At 42.9% G+C, this 20,528-nt stretch overlaps 1 protein-coding gene across 1 annotated transcript; it reads right to left on the bottom strand.

Moving 5' to 3' along the window:
- Nucleotides 1-611: 611 nt before the first annotated feature.
- sox17 (SRY-box transcription factor 17) lies at nucleotides 612-2,774 on the bottom strand. Its single transcript, XM_085763157.1, has 2 exons — nucleotides 2,258-2,774; nucleotides 612-1,899 (listed from the first exon to the last, which is right to left on the bottom strand). Exons 1-2 carry the CDS (start codon nucleotides 2,553-2,555, stop codon nucleotides 989-991), a joined length of 1,209 nt encoding a protein of 402 aa, XP_085619283.1. The 5' UTR covers nucleotides 2,556-2,774; the 3' UTR covers nucleotides 612-988.
- Between the last annotated feature and the right edge of the window lie 17,754 nt (nucleotides 2,775-20,528).

Raw genomic sequence — 20,528 nt, 5'->3', positions numbered from 1 at the left:
TGCATAGCTGAAGCAACTCCTTGTGTTGAGCTGTGAAAATACACAAAACAAAGTGTTACCCCTGTTTGAACAGAGCTTAATGAGTTTTAAAGGGCCCTGACTTTAATGAGAGGAGGAGAAATCCTCTACAGACAGGATGTCCAGAGCATAAAGTGCACTCCCACGCTGCGAAAACATGGCGCCGTGTGTAACGCAGACACGGAGATTACCTCCACTCTGTCTGGGCCAGGAAGCCGGGTCACGGCACCTCCGCCGCCCCGCTTCCAGGTGAGCAACCGGTGCTGCTGGGAGCCCATTCAGGCTCCATGTGGAAGTGGGAAAAAACAAACAGAGACAGAGCCACAGAACACACAGAGACAACGCTTGAATCAAACAGTTAATGTTGTCCCACGTGGGGGGAAAAAAAAAAAAATCCGGAAAGTGAATTTGTGCTCTGACATTTTCATTTTCTTCCTATAATTAAAACACTGAAAAGCCATTGTTGTGAGTTAGAACAAGAACAAACCCTCAAATAGACTGAAATATGATCCTGTTGTCTGGGATGTCTCTGTAGAAGTTTTTATTAAATGTCAGGAATTTCAATAAACAATAAATACAAGAGAGGACGATACTATTTGCAAAAGAATTTATTTCTCAAAAGTGCAAAAAGTATAAAAAAAAACACGCATTCAGTATATACATAGACTTTAAAATAGTGACTGTACAATATTTATCATCACAAAATGATTTCATATCCCTGCAAGAGAGGAAATTCAAATCAGTGTTGGTGTTAAAATATTTTATGGCTTTATTAACTGTTCCTACACAGATACAGTACAATGTCCTCTACAAAGCTGCATGTTATAATCTCATGGGCCTTCTCTGTCAGTAGTGAAAAAAATAAAAAAAAAGAATTAAAAAAATAAAAGCATTTTTGTTCAAATTTAGCTACAGAGATTTGAGGTCAGATCATATGTCCTTGCAGCAGGGTAACAGGCCGGGCAGGAGGTTAGGAGTTGTTGTAGCTACAGTAATACACAGCTGTGCTGGCGTCTGACAGCACCGATGATATGAGGCTTTCGGGTCCTTGCATGCCAGCCTCGTGTGGCCCGTAGGGCAAGCCCGTCATGTCCGCACGCGCCGAAGAGGAACTCAAATACTGCTCGAACTCGCTGCGGTCCACCTCGGCCAGCAGCTCGGAGTGGTGCATCTGCTCCACGCTGTCCGCGGGGTGAGGGTGAGAGTCAGGAGGGGGGGAGAGCTGCCCTGCCCCTCCTCCGGGATGCCGTTTGGGGTGGCTGGGGCTGCAGTGCTGGGTGTAATACATGGCCAGAGGGTTGGGGCATCCCATGTAGGAAGGGGGGAGGTTGGCGGGCTGAGGGGGCTGCTCCGGGGCCGAGGCGGCGTGCCGGTGCAGGATGGAGTTGCCGTGGTGGTTGGGCAGAGGGTCCTGGGGCTGGTACTCTGCCGCCTGGGGGTGGTAAGCGTGGTATGCGGGTATCATGTGGCAGTCCTCTTGCGAATGCGGGGGGAAGAACATGGAGTCTGACTCCACGGCGTCCAGGGGAGAGGTGTCAGGTGTGGGGAGGCTGTAGGACTCATAAGAGGGGCCCCCGAGAGCCTGAGCATCCCTGTAGTGGCCGAGCTGCTGCGGAGGGAGCTGGAAGCCGTGCTCGTGGTAGCCCAGGCCCAGATTCTCCACGCACACTCTGCCGTCCGCGGACATGGACTGGGCCTGGTGATCGGACACTCCGTGAACCAGAAAGCCAGAGTCCAGCCTCTTAATCCTCTTCACCTGCTTCCGCCGCCGAGGCCTGTACTTGTAGTTGGGGTGATCCTGCATGTGCTGAACCCGCAGCCGCTCGGCCTCCTCCACAAAGGGCTGCTTCTCTGTGACAGGAAGGGCTTTCCACGATTTCCCTGCAGGTCAAGAGGAGAGTGCACATCAGTGATATGTCAGCGGATACTGTGCACGGCTTGGTGATGCACACAAAAATAGATTGTGGCCATTTCAGGGGGGCAGGGACAGGTTTTTGAGGTTACATCTGACGCTTAACTCAGACACTGTGACTTTTCACCTGCTGCCTAAATAATGATCCACTGAGAATTATACTATTGATTCAGCAGAATGAGAATAAAATCAATGAAACATAGAATAGAAAAAATGGAGTTGTATTTAGAAACAGCTTGGAACAATGACACTTGTATAGATCTGGTGTATAAGCAAGCAACACCAGTTCGATTAAATACACTGTAAAAAAAGAAAAAAAAGACTCACCCAGCATTTTGCTCAGCTCGGCGTTGTGCAGGTCGGGGTTTTGCTGCGCCAGTCTCTTGCGCTCATCCTTCGCCCAGACCATGAAGGCGTTCATGGGCCGTCGGATCCGCGGCTCGCTCTTCCCCCGGCTCTGGCCGCCGGAGCCGGACGCGCACGGCTCGTTCTTCACTTTGGTGTCCCCGAGAGGACTGAGGGGGTCGGCCCACTGGCAGTGTCCCATCCCAGGCATCATGACTGACATCGCACACCTTGCCTGGATCTGATCGTCGCTGGCGTAACCCGCATCGGGACTGCTCATCTCTGTCCAGCTGGGAGGGTTTTTTGGAGAGAGCCACCGGACAGCTCACACAGAGAGAGGCGACAACGATCAACGCTGGAAACAAAACTAAAACTCAAACATTAAAAAAAAAGAGAGAAACTTATCGAGGGGTTTGGCGGGAATGGTATAAAAAAAATAGCGACTCGCATCCATTTGCCTCTTCCAGGAGCTGCATGGACTGAAAGGTACCAACTACTCAGCGCTCAACGTGAAGGTTGGTGCGCTATAAACTCTCAAGCAGCCAATCACCATGTGGGGGGAAGTGCCCGCTACGACAAAGGTGTAAAAAAGTTGAGAGGTCCCCGCCTCCCACCCTTGTTTGGAGTGCGGAGAGAGACCCTCTGAGCAGAGACACTGTGAAATCTCATACAGATGAAAAACTCTCAGTGGAAACAATATAAAGTCATGTGTGCATGAGCGGTTTTTTAAAGTGAAATCTACAAAAAATCAGGATATAAGTGGGATTTAAAGCAAAAATGTTCAGATTTAGCTGTGTGTTTTACGTTTCTCTGCTTCCGGAGTGAGAAAAAAGGTGAAACCGATTATCTCTAATCCACAATAACGTTTATTTTGGACAGACTCATCCACACACACTGGTCCAGTTCACACTCTCACTCCTGTATTAGATTGTGAGTGATGTCCAGACATCAACCCACTCACTCACCGGTGTGTGTATTGGGGCGGATAACTGTGTTAAAGAAAAAAGAAAAAAACAAACTCCAGTTCAGTTTTACGCGTGGAGTCGATTGCCCCCTCATTCGCAACTTTTACGCACGGCCGTCTCGTGGATGAAGACTTTTCTTTTGATTGAAGACTAATGAGACAAAGAGGCGTTAATTGGAGGGGATTTGGATCTGGGGAAATCAACAAGAGTGGAGAAAGCTTAAATAAACAACCATCCCATAGTTTTCGCTCTCTGTCTTTCGCTCTTTTTTTTTTTTTTTTAAAGGATGAGGCCTCTAAGAGAAACAATGTTGTGATACTGGTGCTCCTTTTGTCTCAGGCTGTGACGTTCAAATGTCTTAATAGTTTCTCCGTATGTGGATACAGTCTGTCCCTGTAGACGTCGGTCTGGGATGTTAATCAACCAAATAAACAGATGATTGATTAAATGAAGGGCGTCATATAGTACACACTGTTTTCTTATCACATTAATGGAACATTAAAAAAAAACAAATATATTTTCCTACTTTTATTCTATTAATATAATAGGCCATAAAATGTATAATACATTTATTATTCTAGTTTGCACAGGATTTGATCCCCAGCTATTATGCTTCTTTCAACAACTCACCCCAAGCTTAAATAAGATGCACGCTGCCTAAAATATCTTACTTCTAATGTCTCAGTCCAATCATTTCACCTCATTAGATGCTCATTCAGTTACTCATTGTTTTCTTAATAATGTTTTGTTTGTGTTTAAAAAGTTAAAACAAAAATTCACTATACAATGAATGTATATTTTAATCCCAGCCAGAGACTTGAGAACTTTTAGTTTCACCCTGAGTCTGAGGTTGAAACCTTTGGACTGTTTCACTTAGCAGCATTCATACTTCACTGAATACATGCAGATGACATCAGATGAAACTCTATTAACTCCTATGACAGACGCGTGTGAGCCAGAGAAATGTGTGAGAATGCGTTTCCTTGTTTTTGGAGCAGCCGTCCCCATGCAGACCGGCACGGTGGTCCGAGGAGGTAAAAGGTTAAAGCAACCTGTTGCACCTCGAATATCCAGACTCTGTGTGTTTACGTAGCAGAGGATGAAGCCGTGAAGCCCCTTGTTTGTGGCCCAGAAATCCAAACATGCACCCACAGGCTGCCGAGGCTCTTATCAGAGCCAGCAGACCTCAACCTGTCAGCTCTGTCTTTTCTGGGAGCGTTCCCATCTCGTTGCAGACCGTGGTCCCTCTCTGACCCGTCAAAAGCGGCTGACAGAAATATGAGAGATGCTTATGCAACCTCTCGGTGCCCCCCGTGCAGACACGAGTGGGGACTCCAGAGTACGCTGGGTGACCCTCTGGGGGTTGGTGGGTGGGTGGGTGTTTTGGATGGAGGTCCAACCAAGCACTAACACGGGACAGGATCTAGACAATAATACTGTCATCGTCTATTTTACCGCTGATGACCTGATAGGGTTTTCCCCCCCTGCAGTCCTAAGAGAGCGGAGAAAGAGAGCCTCTGTGTGTGTGTGTGTGTGTGTGATTCCGTGTGTGTCTCTGTGACTGCGTGTGTTGACATGGGCGTGGGTGTGAGTGTGCCCTGGCCACCTCACTCTCTCTCCCTCTCGTTGTGTGGGAGTGAAAAATCCTGGCTTTTGATGGGAGAAGTCATAAAGTCTGGAGTCGTAGCCACATTTCCTCTACAAGGTGAGGTTCAGAGTCAACCCAGAGGAGGGGAGGGGGAGGTGACACGCCTCACACCCCCCCTCCCCACCTCCTTCCATTCCTCCCCCTGTCCCTCCACCAAGTCCCCCACCCCGTGCCTGGGGAGTCTGGGGCTGGGTGGGGGCCAGGGCTCTCGACGCCAGCCTCTGGACTCTGCGCTCAGGGAGAGGTCACTTGGCTTGCTTACACAATGGCATTATCTCAGTTCCAGCCTCGGCTACTGCAGCGGTGAGCACTTCCTGTCCCTCTGCAAGCACTTCCTGTCCTTGGCGTAGCAGCACAAACTGTCCGCCTTCCAAGTGAGTTCTGAAACGCACTTGAGCTGCTGGTCGCCGCTCTCGCTGTATAAATGTCTGTGGGTGGCTTTCTTGGGAATTGCACAATGTGTTTGCTGGCTCCTTTGTGCTGCGCTCCGAGCCAGTGGTGTTAGTTTAAATCACAGGGACGGAAGGTATATATGTGTTAGCACTCTGCAGCGATCCCCCCGAGCCGCTCAAGCTGCTCAGGCCTGAACTGGACAAAGCCACAGAAGGGCAGAGTTGTGACTTTAAACAATACTCTGCTAATTAGCAGCGTATGTTTTGGTTGTTGAGGCCTTTAAAAAGAAACAAAAAAAACCTTAATATTAAATATGTGCTGATGGAATTAACTGAAAAATAATTCCTAATCAATTCATCTGAATGAATTAAGTAAATTACATAGAAATCAATTCAAAGTTCACTGGTTCCAGATGATTCTCTGTCATTTACTTTTTGAAAGTGGAATATCTTTGGGCTCAGTCAATCTGAAGATAAAAAATTGTAATAGGAATGTTTTATAAACTTCTCTATGAGAACATCTTCAGTTCACTCACCCACTGACTGTGTGCTGTTCAGGTGTTACTCCATTCATGAATGTTTATTAAAGCTCAAGAAAGACAGCCGACGTGTGAAAACTTTCTTTTTAATTCTTTATTGAATGAAGAGAACTCATTTTTGCCACCACACATTTTAAGGACAAAATTATGACTCGATCAAACCTTCACCATGACTGTTCTTGTGTGATTCTGCTATAAAGCATTAATGGACATTGAGTTCAATGATAAATGGTATATGTGAACATGTGCAGTTGTAACAAAACTGAAATCTTAAAACTGCAGTAATTGTTTGGTTTTTTTTCTTGACATGGCACGAATGCTAGCAAACCTTTTTCCCAGTTTTACAGACACTGAGCTAGGTTAGCTATATGAGTCTGTGAAGGCAAAAATAAGAATGGAAAAAACAAACACGCAAAACTGTAAATGCTAAAACAATCCTATCTAAAGGAAATGGATGATAATATAAGACATGCCTATTAAAAAAAGTTAAAATATTGTTTTAAAATGATTGAGTGCCTCATTCTCGAAGTAGCCTAGGTCCAATCCAATCAGGCATAATGAAAATGAAAAAAATAATGAAAAATGAAGTTTTTAGCCACATATTATATGGTTCTTGTGTGATGTGTACACTCTTCTGTAGTTGCATCATTGTTAAAGCTGGAAAATAAACTGGAAGCCACACAGTCTTGAACTCAACTGGAAGCGTATAGACATCTGTCATTATCAGGAGTGAGATAGTGATTGTTTAGACTGTCTGATTAGACTATGACTTCCTCCAACACCTGCTCTGGAGAGCGGGAGGTGTTTCAGGATGGGGGGGGGTGGTTAAGGAGGAGAGCACGTAACAGGTGTGCAGGAGAGGAAGGAGGAAAGAAACGTCTTGTCTGAGATCGAATCTGTAAATAGAAATCACACCTTTTCCCGAAGCTTTAACACTAATAATGTCACTGTGTGAATATAAAAGACGCTTCTAATCTTCAATCAGCTGTCAGTCAAACTGCGAGGAAGCTTTGTTGAGAACCAGGAGCAAGACCGAGCCTTGAAGTATCATATCTATCTTATTTAAAGTTGATTGTGATCTGAAAATCACACCATATGAGGGGTTGCAGATATGAGAGATCATCCACAGGTTAAGGTGGTTAATTTACTTTTATAAAAAAGGATATGAGAGTCTACGCTCACAAAAATTGGGGACTTGAAATTCCTGCAGGCGAGAAAAAAGAAACTGATCCTGCAGCCTACGACTTAGCCTACCGAGTCACATGCACTTACAAAATGTTTTAATGTGTTATTGATGGTGTAGTCTTCACCCTCCCACAGGGGATTGTTGGGAATGTTTCCTTGCCCGAGCGCACACACCCCAATCCTACAGCAAGGGTAACACTGGGATGTTGTCTGCCGCAGACGAGCGGGGACACAGAGGAAGCCGTCTCGTCTCATTGTTCTGGAGGCATTAATCTGTCAGAGATCTGCTGGGAATCAGGTGGGAATCTACTCGACCTTGTTGTGTTTATTGGCCAGTTCGTTCCATGTCGAGCTAAGAGGACATTTTGATATCTCCACCATCCTGCCCCTGCCTCATGAAGATGCTCTGATGATAAAACTATTTCTTGTTTGTCCCATGCTGCTCAGTTTGGAGATGAGCACATCCGCCTTGTCCTCTCGTGTCGCCCTCCTTCTCTGTCTGTTTTACTAAACTCAAGCCTGTGTCCAAGACAAATCTTAAATATGCCTTTAGTCATGCTAACATGAGGATGTTTGGAAACTTTTCACCACAAGTTGTGGTGACCTCTGGGTTTGTACGCTGCAACGGGTCAGCCAACAATAAAACGGAAGCAACAAGTAAAATAATCAAAGTCTCTTTCCTGAGAACATCCATAGTAGGACTGCAGTTTCAGTCAGGCGACTAGAGGATATAGCAATACAACATCATAATGTCAGGGATATTGTGTTAGGTTATAAATCTGTGACATCAGATGTAGGAAGATCCTTTGATGAACTTGTGTTTGGAGTGCATAGTAAATACATGTTTCTAAACAATCAAGAAATACAGTCACAAAAATCAATTCTGAAGTTGAAATTGACCCAAACCAAGTTGACCCAATTTCCCTCCTGTTGTTAAGATCCACAAATAAATGATTAATTCTTAAACTGCACAATTGTGAAACATTTTTATTTCACAACACATCCAGTTTTCTTAAATGATTATTTATTTTATTTTATTTTTTACAACTTGTAGTTTACAGTAGGTTCAGCCTTTATTCAACCAGATGACGTTATAGGAGGTGCTGAAGTTTTGCTGCTACATAACTAGTGTTAGCATTAAGCTGTTTACATACTAGTCTTACAGAATTGTTGTCCAGCATCAAACTTAATTTCTTTACTCACCGCATCTGTGTCCAGTGGTGAAATGTTTAACACCAATGTTAATTAGTCTCTATCACGTCTCTTCTTGTATTGACGTCAGCATGCTAACCAACCTCGTTGTTGACCCGTCCTGTTGCTGTGTAATGGCACTGTAGCCTCTAATCTGCCCCCAAAATTACAAATAGCCGATTACATGAGAAAACTGATAACGCTTCAGCTAAATATGGCGCACGGCCAGTTAGCATAAATATTTTTGGGCATTTTTGCATTTGAGGAACAACTACCCTGGCATTGCCTACCACAAATAGTTTGTTTGCACAGAGATAAAAACAAATGAAGTATTGTGTGTTAATGAGTGGCTTTTAATGGTGCTAGGTGGATTTTGTATGGACAAAACCAGGCTAGTGCTTTTCGTGTATAGGTTATTCTTCGATAAGTGGGTGAATCATCTTTTTTTTCCCTAAATCTAACCATGCTAGCAGTTTTGCCTGATTCACTTTGTAATTTAACCGAAATCGTGAGCTTAGAATTATAAGGTTCTATCTCCATTTTTTTCAAAATTGAGTTTTTTGCATAATATAATGCATTAGTGTTCTGTTAATGCCTGTGTGGTGTTATTTTTACATTTTCAACATTTTTTTAATCAGTTATTCATAAAATAAAAAGGTTCTATCAACCAAAACACAAGCCGAGTTGGAACTTTGATGCTCAATATCTCGGAACTACCCAAAACGGAGATAGAACCCTATAATTCTAAGCTCACGAAATGTCAGTAATAATTCTTCATTGCACACACAAACTGTTTGTATGCAAAAGTAGCATGTCAAACATGAACTAGGTCAGAGGTAATTTTCAACAAAGTTTGTTTTTTCTCCGCTGAATAAGTTTAGTTAGCCTGACAAAACCTGTGTGATCATGTCGCGCACATTTCTTGTGCCATCTGACTACTGTTAAAGTGAAAAAAAACAATAAAACAATATGCAAACCTTTGAAAATAAAATCCAAGTTGTAATCAAGCAGAATTATTCTTGCACTCCAGTGTAGGCCAACACACTGCGCCACTAGGCCACTTGCTCTCATGGCAACATTTACTCATTTTTTACTGTTCCCACTTCTTTATCCCAACTCCACAGGGATAAAAAAAACAACAACCTATAAATAGAACATCTTGACTGACTGATGAATTAACATTAGTAAGCAGGGAAAGGGAAAACCCAGTTTTCCTTAGTGAAGTGAACAGGGAGGTCAGCCACACGGGAGAGCAGACTCTTTCATGTCTTCACATTTACTGGCCCGACCCTAATCCTCCCCGCTGGCGAGCAGCACATTGTCCTGACGGAGGCTAATTGAGACCCGTGTTTATCATTTTTATGACTTTATCCATGAAGACAGAGGTATGGTACACTTCCTGTTCTCCAAGTTCCTTGACAGACCAGTCGCATTATTAGGGTCAACCTTAGCTCCCATCTTGCCATGGCATTGTTTCCAGTGGTGCAATGACCATTCCCAAACTGATAAGACTTGTCTATTTTGGGTCTTTCTTTTTTTTCGTCCTTGACACATGAGTATGAGCCTGAAATAACTTTTTTTCTGCTTCTTTTTAACTGGTGCAAAACATGCAGATGTGTATTTGCAAAGACCAGAAAATGAACTGCTATATAATAAACCATTTTTTATTTTCCTTTTTACCATCAAAGAGATGAAATTATGCTCCTAAACAATAACCGGCCCTTTTCTGTGCCGGCAATACTTGTGACCGGCCAAACACCAAACTCATTTTTCTCATTTTCAGTGCCAGCACAATATCTGTACTCGCCGAATGCTTTGTACAGCAAAAAAAGGAACTGCTTTATAAGTGTTTGCAAGAAAACAAATGATATTATGTTCAAGCTACGTTATTGTTTTCCTGACAGCCACTGGCCACATAAATACTACTCTCCACAACTTGACCAACATTTGACCCCTCCACCCAAAGAAGTCCCTCACTTCTAGCAAGTTGAAGAGACTGCGCTATTACTTCCCACAAAGTGTAAATCAGAACAATATCTAGACTTTTGAATTCAGTGTTTGATGAATCCAGGATGAAAGCTGAGTTAATTACTGATCAGAGCCTCCAGACTAGAATTTTGGGAGAGACAGTGAGGCCTTTGTAAATGACAATCAGGGTGTGAATTGATCCCTCAGTCGCTCAAACACTCCGAGTCCTTTCATGTGTGGCCTTTGCCTTGTCGAGGCGCTAACGCGTCACCGCAGAACAAAACGCAGATACCCCTGTGGGTGCTAACAGGACGCCACGTCGGCCCGGGGTGACCGGTGTCAATCAATAATGGCGTGTGGTCACTGGCATTGCACCTAGCAAGAATCTGGATCAATAGAGGTGAGCAAGGCACCTGCAGAGGCTGAAGATAAGAGTTTTTTTAAAAAAAGGTTCCGAAACTTATCCTGAGCTATGGTTGAAACAAAATCATAAGACTTGGTTAATGTGGGAGTTTTTATAGTTTTTCCATTAAAGATATAATGCAGCGTCACTTCTGGGGATTACAGAACAAATACTTTAAAACCCATTTCTGGAACTTCCTCATAGATGCAGCAACTTCTCCTTTAATAGTCTGTGGTTATAAGCTCCTTAAAACGGTTTTCACACATCAACTTTGATCTTTACGCTGCCTAATAATGATGTAACACTTTATATGATCTGGTGCTCTCTTTAGCATCAATTACAAGCATTTGACAAGCACCAGCATGAGTTTTAAATCAGATGTGGTAGGCTACAGTATAACATCGCAGACCACGGTGCTCTGCAGACCCTGTTGTCCTTCATTGTGCTATAAAGTGAGAGAAATGGCTGAGGAAGGCACCTCGTGTTGTTTTCACACAGCTGTGGTTTTATGGAGGAAATGCACTGAGTGTGTGAGTGCTTCCTCCGCATGTTGTTCCCTTTACAATAACGCCGTACAGAAAAACACAGCACTGATAGGAAAAACCGAGCCACCTTTAATCGGATCCTCACATACTTTCTGTTGAATCGTGTCTTTGGGATGACGACACCCCTGCCTCACCCACCCTCCACCCCCACTCCCTCAATGCAGATTGCAAAGCAGATGGATGAGTGTTCGAAAGGGGCAAATTAAAATCAGTGTCAGGTGTGAAAAATTTGCCTTCACCTTTTTTTTTTTTTTAAGAATTCCTATTTTTTCGAGAGTAAAAGTGAGGGCTGATATGAACACGCTCCAGAAATACACCACTAATACAAAACCATCTGTCTGTTTTGACTATAATCAGTCATGTCACAGTGAAACGTACGCTTTGAGATTATTTTATCAATACATTATCTCACATATCTGGCCTATCTTACACTTCAAGGAGTTCCTGTGTTTGACTAAACCTCTCTGTGGCCGAGTTCACCTGATGGAGATTATCTCCTCGCTTCATTTACACACAATGGTCTGGATCATCAATATCCACCCACTGTCTACCTGAGGTTGTAATGCACCACAGCTTTCCCTGCAGCCTCTGTTTGAATGAATGGTTCAACATTTTAGGAACCATGCTTATTCGCTTTCTTTCAGAGCGTTAGATAATAACAATAATAAAAAGTCTGCTACAACCCTTATGTCTGTGTGATCAATGTGAAGGTATTGCCACTGGCTTTTACCAGCATTGTATTCAGACCAGAAACAATAGGGGGAATGTGACTGACAGAATTCACCCACCAGCACCTCTAAAGCACTAATGAGCATGTGTAGGCTGCTCACTGTGTATATAAATACTCTGATGCTTAGATTATTTGGCATCTAAAACCACAATCTGCCATTATAAACTTACATATTTTAGTTTGTATAAGAATTGAACATATAGTAATTATTTAGCTCATGAGGCACTGATAGGGGGTTTTCCATTGTGGACAAAACCAGTCTTGCTGCTTCATTCTGCTTCCAGTCTTTATGCTAAACTAAGATAAGATCAGTTAATTCCCTCAACAATCAACGGTTAAAGTAACTCATAGTAAACAAAACATATACTTCCCAAACTGCTGAAGGATTCACTGAAAACAGATATAGATTAATGTTAACAATGTAATATATTATGATTTCATCAGAATAAATATCTGATTTTGATCCTCTTCGATACATATTGAGCTTCCAATCACATTGCAGCATTCAGTGTCAGGTGATCAGTCTCCCTCCTGGGATTATTCCTATATGATACCATGGGAAAAGCTTGTATCAGGAAACTAGGGGAAAGTCCCCCCTAGATATCATCACTAACTGCATCCACACAAAAGCCTGCTACCTACATTGACATGCTGCTGCGTGTGAAACAATGGAGACCCAAGAGGATGCTAGTCGCAGCTGAAAAATGGCATCCAGATATTCTGATCAATGCCCGTTATGCAGAGTTTGAACTTTGCAGTGGCTGTTGCAGTCTGTGCAGGGGCAGCAGCTTCAGCCCCGCTGGCTCGATACCATCCAAAACATGCGTTATCGCCGCAGGCTGTTGAGCATGGGGCCTTATCAGATGGCCTTGCGGCCTTACAATAACATGAGCTCTATCATGCCTGAGCAGACCTGTATCTGGCAGCAGTGTCATAGAACAACAATAAATACAGCCGGTAAGCCATGCACATAGAGTAACTCAAGATGCTCTTACAAAGAGGGATGGACATGTATTAAATCTGAGGTGATGTGTGTACTGTAAAAAGACAGATAATGCAATCGCTGATATTTTGTTTATAATTGTGCCAAAACCAAAAACCAGGAGTTCTTATTATTGCTGTGATGTGCATAAAAGTAATAACGGGTTGCATCAGGTCGGGCATGATTCTGCACATTTTACCACAAACCAGACCTCGTGGCCTTGGCCTCATGTAATCTCCTGTCACTGGACTATAAATCTCAGATTTACAGAGTAAATCAAAGCAGACAATTTCCTCAGCTCAAAGGAAAACCCCTCGGAGGAGAATGAGTTGATAATGTCCCAGTGTGCCCACGGCTTCCTCTCAGATACATAAATACATAAATACAAACATGCCTGTCCACTTCAGATTTATTGTTCCTCTGTAGGCTGTGAAGTAGGGCTTATATTGTTTATAATAAATAAGTCCATTAACAGATTTGGTCCAGGTGGGACCTCCCCTTCACCCCTCTGCAGGCACCTAGACCCCAGCGGGGCCAGAATACTTCCATTTAAGGCAGTGATGGCCAAGGAAGAAGGGGGACTACAGAGGTTAGTGTTGGTTTGACTGGGCTGAGACCGTGTCACGTTTTCTGGAGTGATAAGAGCTGGAGCAGGAAGCTGTGAGAGGGCAGGAAGGAAGAGAGCTTAGGTCTGGAAGGAGAGAGCAGAGCTGTGGAGACAGAGGATGAAGAGAGATGTAGAGGAGAGCAGACCAGCTTAACTTTAAAAAAGATAAAATAAAATAAGAAATGTTAGAAAATCTTGAATACATGGAGGTAAATGCTCTCTGCATGCAGCACTGTGTGCAGGCAGGTGGGAGGGAGGGGGAGGGCTGAGCTCTGCTGGGAAACGCAGAGAGGGAACCTAGGGGTCCAGGGGGAAGTGAGTAGCTGACTAAATTTGGTCTGAAAGGCCACACTAACATACACCTGCTTCCCGCAATCAAACAGGCCACACAACGATGACGATATCAAGCATCAGGCTTTTGTCTATGAGCAGCAGGCCTCAACAGAACAGCAAGAAAAACACACTGATAATGCTGCTTTTCCACAAAAACCTGCAGCAATTAAAATAAAAGTGGACTTCATGTTGTTCCTGAAACTGAATAATACATGAGCAGACATGCAGCGCTTCTTTTATAAAGCAGGTTTGTGCATTTGGTTGTGCGTCTTTTCCTCCTCACCATTTTCTTCTGTTTCTTTATTTACAGTGATTTCTTGAAATCCGGGGAGAAATCATGATTCTGTCCCCTGCCCGTCTTCTCTTATCAGTTGCACTTGTTTGCAAATGTTGAACGAAAAGAAAAACAAACAAACAAAAAACACATGCCACTATGCAGATACAAGAACCCACAACTGGTTCTCCAACTACATTTGTTGAAGTCCAACATTCATGAGAAATACAGAGGAAATGTGATGCTTCACTGTAAACAACAAAAACATCTGGCACGTGGCCACAAAGAGATAGTTCATCATTTAGGAAGCACGAGCAACAGACTGTTTTCTAAGAGTTAAACAAACAATATGAGAGTAAAATGAATCCAATAAAGGACAGAGGCGTGGTGGCAGTTTTATCACCTTACACCCTGGCCTCAGCCTTTATGCTATAAGCCAAGTTAACCTGGGCAGGGAGGGGAAGATTTGTTGAACTATTCCTTTAAGCCACTATCACTTATCTAAACAAGAGGGGGCGAAACTGTTCGTATCAACAGTCTGGTTTAAAGTAGTTGTTTGTGAGCGACAGGTCGACTTTCACCATCTGAGATCTCCCAGGTGAGAATATCAGCAGCTTGGTTCCACCACACACTCATCTTTTCCCCTTTTTAATCAATCTGTTCATCTAAAAAGGATTTCTCTATTTTGAGATTTTAATCCAGTGTCTGAGTTAATCTCTGAAACTCTGGGATTGGAGGAGGGGACGGTCGAGGCTCCAAAGCCACTCAACTTCAGCCCCGCTCGCGCAATTACACCCACCCCGGCATCAAGGCAACCAATAAATCACGCTCTCATAATGCCTCTCGGAAAATTAATTTTTTTGAGGCCCGGGCCTCGGTCATGTAGGTCAGATAAGTCGTTGCTGGTTTGGTGGATTCCCAGGCATTTTTCAGTCAGATTAAAACACGGCAGGAAACAAGTGTAAATGATGTTCAAACCTCTGACAGGTTCAAAGCAACTGATACAAAGTGAACTTTGACCTTTACTCCCACACAGAGACGGTGTATGTAGATGTGCAGTGTTATTTGGTCTTTTTTAAATCAAATGAATTTATCTTTCATGCCAACATGAGTTTACGTTCATTTATCTGGTCCTGGTGTAATAGATCAGCAGAGCTGCTTCACTTCAGTGTTTTACAGATCTGAGCTCTGTCCTGTTGGGACATCGGGTACAACAGATGGAGCCCTCTGCTGGAAGTCAAAGGCATTACTCAGGAGCCTGGTGAGCTCTCTGCTCCTGCTGATATGATAAAGATACACTATGAAGTCATGAAGCATTTGCATTTGTGTCTCTGTGACCACAATTATCTAAACTTTGAGGCGTCTTTTATTAATTTCTGATACAAAAACTGGGTTGAGGAAGTTTAGAACAGAGACGCATTACAATTCAACTACAGAGTTTTTTTTTTTTTTTTTTAAACAAGCAGCAACTAGAAGTGCATACCAGATCTGTTTCAGTTTAATTTGCTGAGTTCTGACTTTCTGAGGGTACACGCCAAAAGAGTCCCCTTCAATTTATTTTTTGGTTTCTCATTTTGCATTGAAAATTTGAGTTTTTAAAGGGGCTTAGATAAGAAACATGGCACATTATTGCACGAACCACACAATAACAGAAAATAAGAGATCATTCCCATCATAAATGAAAATCAGGTAGGGTTTATTTCCAGCTAATAAAAAACAGCTTTTTTATCTGAATACCTGACCTGAATATTCTGACCTCAAATATTACATATAGTATGGTTTAGCACTGATATCCAAAATATAAATATTTCTTGCCAGTCCCATAGCATGAGATGAACTGTCTCAAAACAATTATGCAACCATAGCTTCTGCTGTAAAGATTACAGCTGTGTGAAGGGTTAGGTCTGCTCACAGCAATGAATACAATGATAAATGCTAAATGAATAAAGTGTAACTGTAAAATACTATTTTTATTCAGATTTGGTTTTTTTTATATCAGAGTAATGATGTAAAAGTGAGAAATCCACACCATTTAACAGGTTTGATGCTTTATTGGCTGGGTCGGAAATGGCGTTTTCTAAATACTGTTCCTCAGGACAGAGCCAGTGAGTCTAGCCCCTACTTGCCCTCTGAGGTCTTTATTAGAGGTCTATTACTGTAAAGCTGCTATCAGCTATTGGAAGGGGGTGTCCCTGGCTGCCACTAAGCAGTAAATAAATATGAGCCTATTGTATTCTTGTAGCCTCACTGTCCTTGCGCTCCCATGCTGAGTAAACGCTCACATACAATGGGAGGCCGGACTGCCTTGTCATTCCTGATCCCACTAGATTGCTCTTCTAGGTCCTCTGCCTGGGAAAGTGGCAGCGGAGGAAAGAGGAAGCAATGAAAAGAGGATCTGACATTAGAATATTTTACTGTGTCTCATGCCAAGAGTGAGGTGGACCTGAAAGCACTTCTCTCTTTTCTCTGATCCGACAACTGATGTGACAGAAAATCATGAGCTAATTCTTCTCGACAGCAGCGACTCAGAGTAACTAAGTACATTTACTCAAATTACACTTTGGAGCTGCTTGTGCTGCTTCCTGATACTTTATACTTGTACTCCACTACATCCATCTGTCCATCCATTTATCCATCCATTGGCTACACCACTTACTCATGCAGGGTTATGGGAGCTTCGCTTTTTTTTTTACTTTACTTTTTTACTTGACTACATTTTTGCCTGATAGCTGGAATTACTGGCCACTTTGATACTGTCCATTTTTCTTTCTTACTTATTAATCCAATCTGTTAGTGACCCATAAAAGTTGTGTTGTCTTGAAACCAGTGATAGTGTATCAACCTGTTTTGATCAAAGTCATTCATGAATTTAATCATAAAATAGAACAATATGTAATTTTTATGTCCATGTGTCTTGATTAACACCTTAAAGAATGAAATTACTTAAAAGGCATTTTCTATAAGTGCAGTTATATGATCAGTTAGATCACCACTGACAACATTAAAATGCCATTCATATTCCATATGTATAATATAAACCCAATGTGTACAATATTAAAACGATATGAGAGGGGTCGTTCTGCACTGGTGCTTTAAGTGGAAAGATTAAAGAAAGAAATTGAAAGTTGTGGAGATTTGTGGCCACCTCTGGCTGCCTGGTGGAGCTTCCTCTCCAGTTTCTCCACAGGAAGAGTGCTGACAGGGCTGCGTGGACTCACAGTTCCTTGCATGGAAGCAGAAGCGAGGCCTTGAGTGAGGAGGGGTGTGCAGCGTCGTCCCCCTGGGACGGCTTTATTCAGGCCTGCGGCGGCCCCACGGGCCCGGGCATGAGGCTGCCAATACCAGGCACAGGCGGGCGCTGCCGTCCTGTAATCACCGATGACATACATGAAGTAGTTTTCCAGATCGTTTTTCCTGTCCTTCCAGCTGCGAGTGGGGCAAACAGCACAGGAAGAATAACACAAGTTGCAGCCAGGCTCAGGGAATGTGGCCTTTACAAACACAGCACAAATAAAAAAGTTAAAAGGCACACTGCTCTCCTCCTGAGAGCCTCTGAGCGAGGGAAGTGAGGCTATGTCCTGAGAGAAGGTCCAACCTTCCCCAACACCCCCACAGACTCAACAATAACCTGCCAATCAAACCAAAAACTGTTTACTCTGTGTTAACTGCCAGAGCTGGGGCTCAAATCAAGACCACTTTTCTGACACGTTGGGCTTGTCCTGAAGGCATTTTGTCTGAGATTTCTCTTTATCTAGGCCATTTCTGGGTGTTGAATCAGCCTTTTTCCCACTAATCTTAATATTTGCAAAGAAAACGTGTGATGATAGATTGCAGTGATGTTATGGAAACACCCATTATAACCAAAGCGATTTTTTTTTTTTACAGCGGCAGCTTAGCACACAATGACCGTCAGGTGCCACCAGCTTGTTGCATGCACACAGTCCACTACCTGCTGAGAGGCCTGCTGTGCTGTCAGGGTCTTACCCCGCTAAGTCAATCAGCAGAGGCGTCAAAGACGTCACGTCAAACTAACAGGTGTCTGTTGACAAGGCAGAAGACGGTGGAGGAAGAGACTGAGGGACAGCACAGCACAGTGCCACCAGTGATGTCACTGTATGGAAATGCTATGTCGATACACACATGCACGTTACATGTAAATTTAAAACAGCAGCATGCAGGTCAGTGTAGCTTTTTCTTTTTTGCACTTTAACAAACTCATTTCACTCACACATCTTCCAGGGCCGTTGCTAGGAATTGTGGGCCCCCTTAAAGAATACTAAAGTGGGCCCCTATCCCCTAACTTTTCCATTTTTTTTTCTTAGACTATGTATTATCATTTTTTATTTGTTTTTATGCTAATGCAGCATTACTATGAGTATTAGTCAGGGTCTTATGCAGAATAAATCAGTCATAAAAAGATTAGACTACTTGGGTTTTTTGTTGGCCCCACTGGGCACTGGGCCCCTAGAATTATCATCATCTTTCTCCCCTATACAACGACCCTGACATCTTCACTGTCAGGTGATAATAGAGTGTCTAAAGTGTTTGGGGGATGGTGCGTCACACCAAACAAGAGACACAAGAGCAAAAACGTAAGCAATGGATGAAGTTTTGTGTTTGTTTTTTAATCTAATGTGCATGTAACAACTTCAGTCAGGGTTATCCCAGACTGGTTCTCCTCCCAAAAGCCTCTCACAACATTAAAAATAAGATCATGTTGTATGACAATACTCTGACCTCTTGCTTGTCTATGTACAGTATATAAATAAAGCCAAATCAGAAAGAAATAATAGCCTGAATTTTCATTTTATGTTTTACACTGCAATGCGCTGCTGATTCTTTGTCTCAGTGACTTACATGATTTAGCAGCTGTTGAGGATGTTGATTCTTTTCCAGGGGAAATGCAGTCTCAGTCTTATGAGCAATCATGGAAGCATCAAGTGGATGATGAACGACTGTCAGCTGACATGTCGAAAAGATAAGGAAATATACAGTATTTAATTCCTGGCCACAGCTCTGTTCCATAGGATTTTCCTCATCACATACTGTAGAGTAAGCACTGTGTGTAATGTATGTATCATTTAACCAGGATGTACAAAAGCAGTTATGGACACACTCATCGCACATGATGACACACGCAAACACAACACTGCAGATACAGTCATGAACATACTCACACACTGAGTCACAGAAAAAAGCAGCAGACACTGAGGAAGAAGCTGTGACGTCATTTCCACACTAAATAATCTGCTAGGAATGACACTGAACAACAACACATTAACTCTGACGGAGGTGTCTGAACTAAACGTCCTTTTCACAAGGTGTAAAGTTAAAGTGTACAGTTGATACAGAGACTCTATGAATCATGACACCTATCAGATCTATAGGCAAGGCAAGGCATCTTTATTTATATAGCACATTTCATACCAAGGCAACTCAATGTGCTTTACTCAATGTATACAACAGGTCCATCACACGCATTGCAACTTTAAAGGAACAGGACTCTAAACACCCACCTCACCCCAATAAAGTCTAAAGTCTAATGATATGTAATTGAACAGAAAAATAAAAACAGTCCAGACACCAACACACATTTCTGGTTTCTCCGTTTGAGGGCTGTGTGTTTGTGTTAATCATCCTCTGAGTGTTTGTTGACAGTCTCTTTGCTAAGAGACTCTGATGGAGTATTGTATCTTCCCAGCAGGTCGGAGAGACACACCCAGCTGCTCCATTCTCCTCAGCGTGTCTGTCCCGTTTCAAATCATCTGTCTGCCGGTCAGCGACTGACTGTCTGTCTCCTGGCTGGAAACATGGCTGAGGTCATATTAACCATAGAGGGAAACCATCCCATCCTCATTTAAGAGAGCGGGCAGGCTGAATTGTGGAGAAAGTGTAAACCTCACACATTTAATGCTGCGGAGAGACTTGAGCTTATGAGTCTGTGAACAGCATCCAGGTTTGACATCAGTGCTTATGAAGGGGTTACACTGGTTTGAAGGCCCACTGATGAAGTGACTCAATCAGCCAGATTCCCTGGAAGTGTCTGGTTGGATGTCACTGTTGTGGTTACTTTCCCCTCTTTATCTAATGTACAGGATGTTGTTTAAATGACCACAGCTTTTTAAGAAGAAAGAATACATTCTTCCCTATTTTTCTCCCAACTTTGCAACTTTGATGAAAAAACTAAATTGCACAAATTAGGTCGGTGAAAAGAAACATGTTTAAATTTAGGTCAAAGATCACAGGAAAACAAAAAGTGTCTCACTCAGGATGCAACTACAATTTTAAACATATTGCATAACTTTTTTGGGGGTGTTAACCATTGTGTAATTTACAGATCAGTAACTTTAAAGCTTTTCATGCTGTCATGTGAAATGTTTAATTTGATTATACTGCAGTCAGGTATATTTCCAGTATGATGGACAGTAAAGTTGTTTCTTACTCTTATGGTAGGCTATTGCCCAGATTGCTGAGAGCTGTGTCTTCGTATT

This window comes from Trachurus japonicus, chromosome 20 (assembly GCF_045865225.1).
Source record: "Trachurus japonicus isolate A0001 chromosome 20, Traja_1.0".
Taxonomy (NCBI): domain Eukaryota; kingdom Metazoa; phylum Chordata; class Actinopteri; order Carangiformes; family Carangidae; genus Trachurus; species Trachurus japonicus.
Note: the sequence above shows the minus strand (reverse complement) of the source record. Positions and strands in the feature narration are given on the sequence as shown.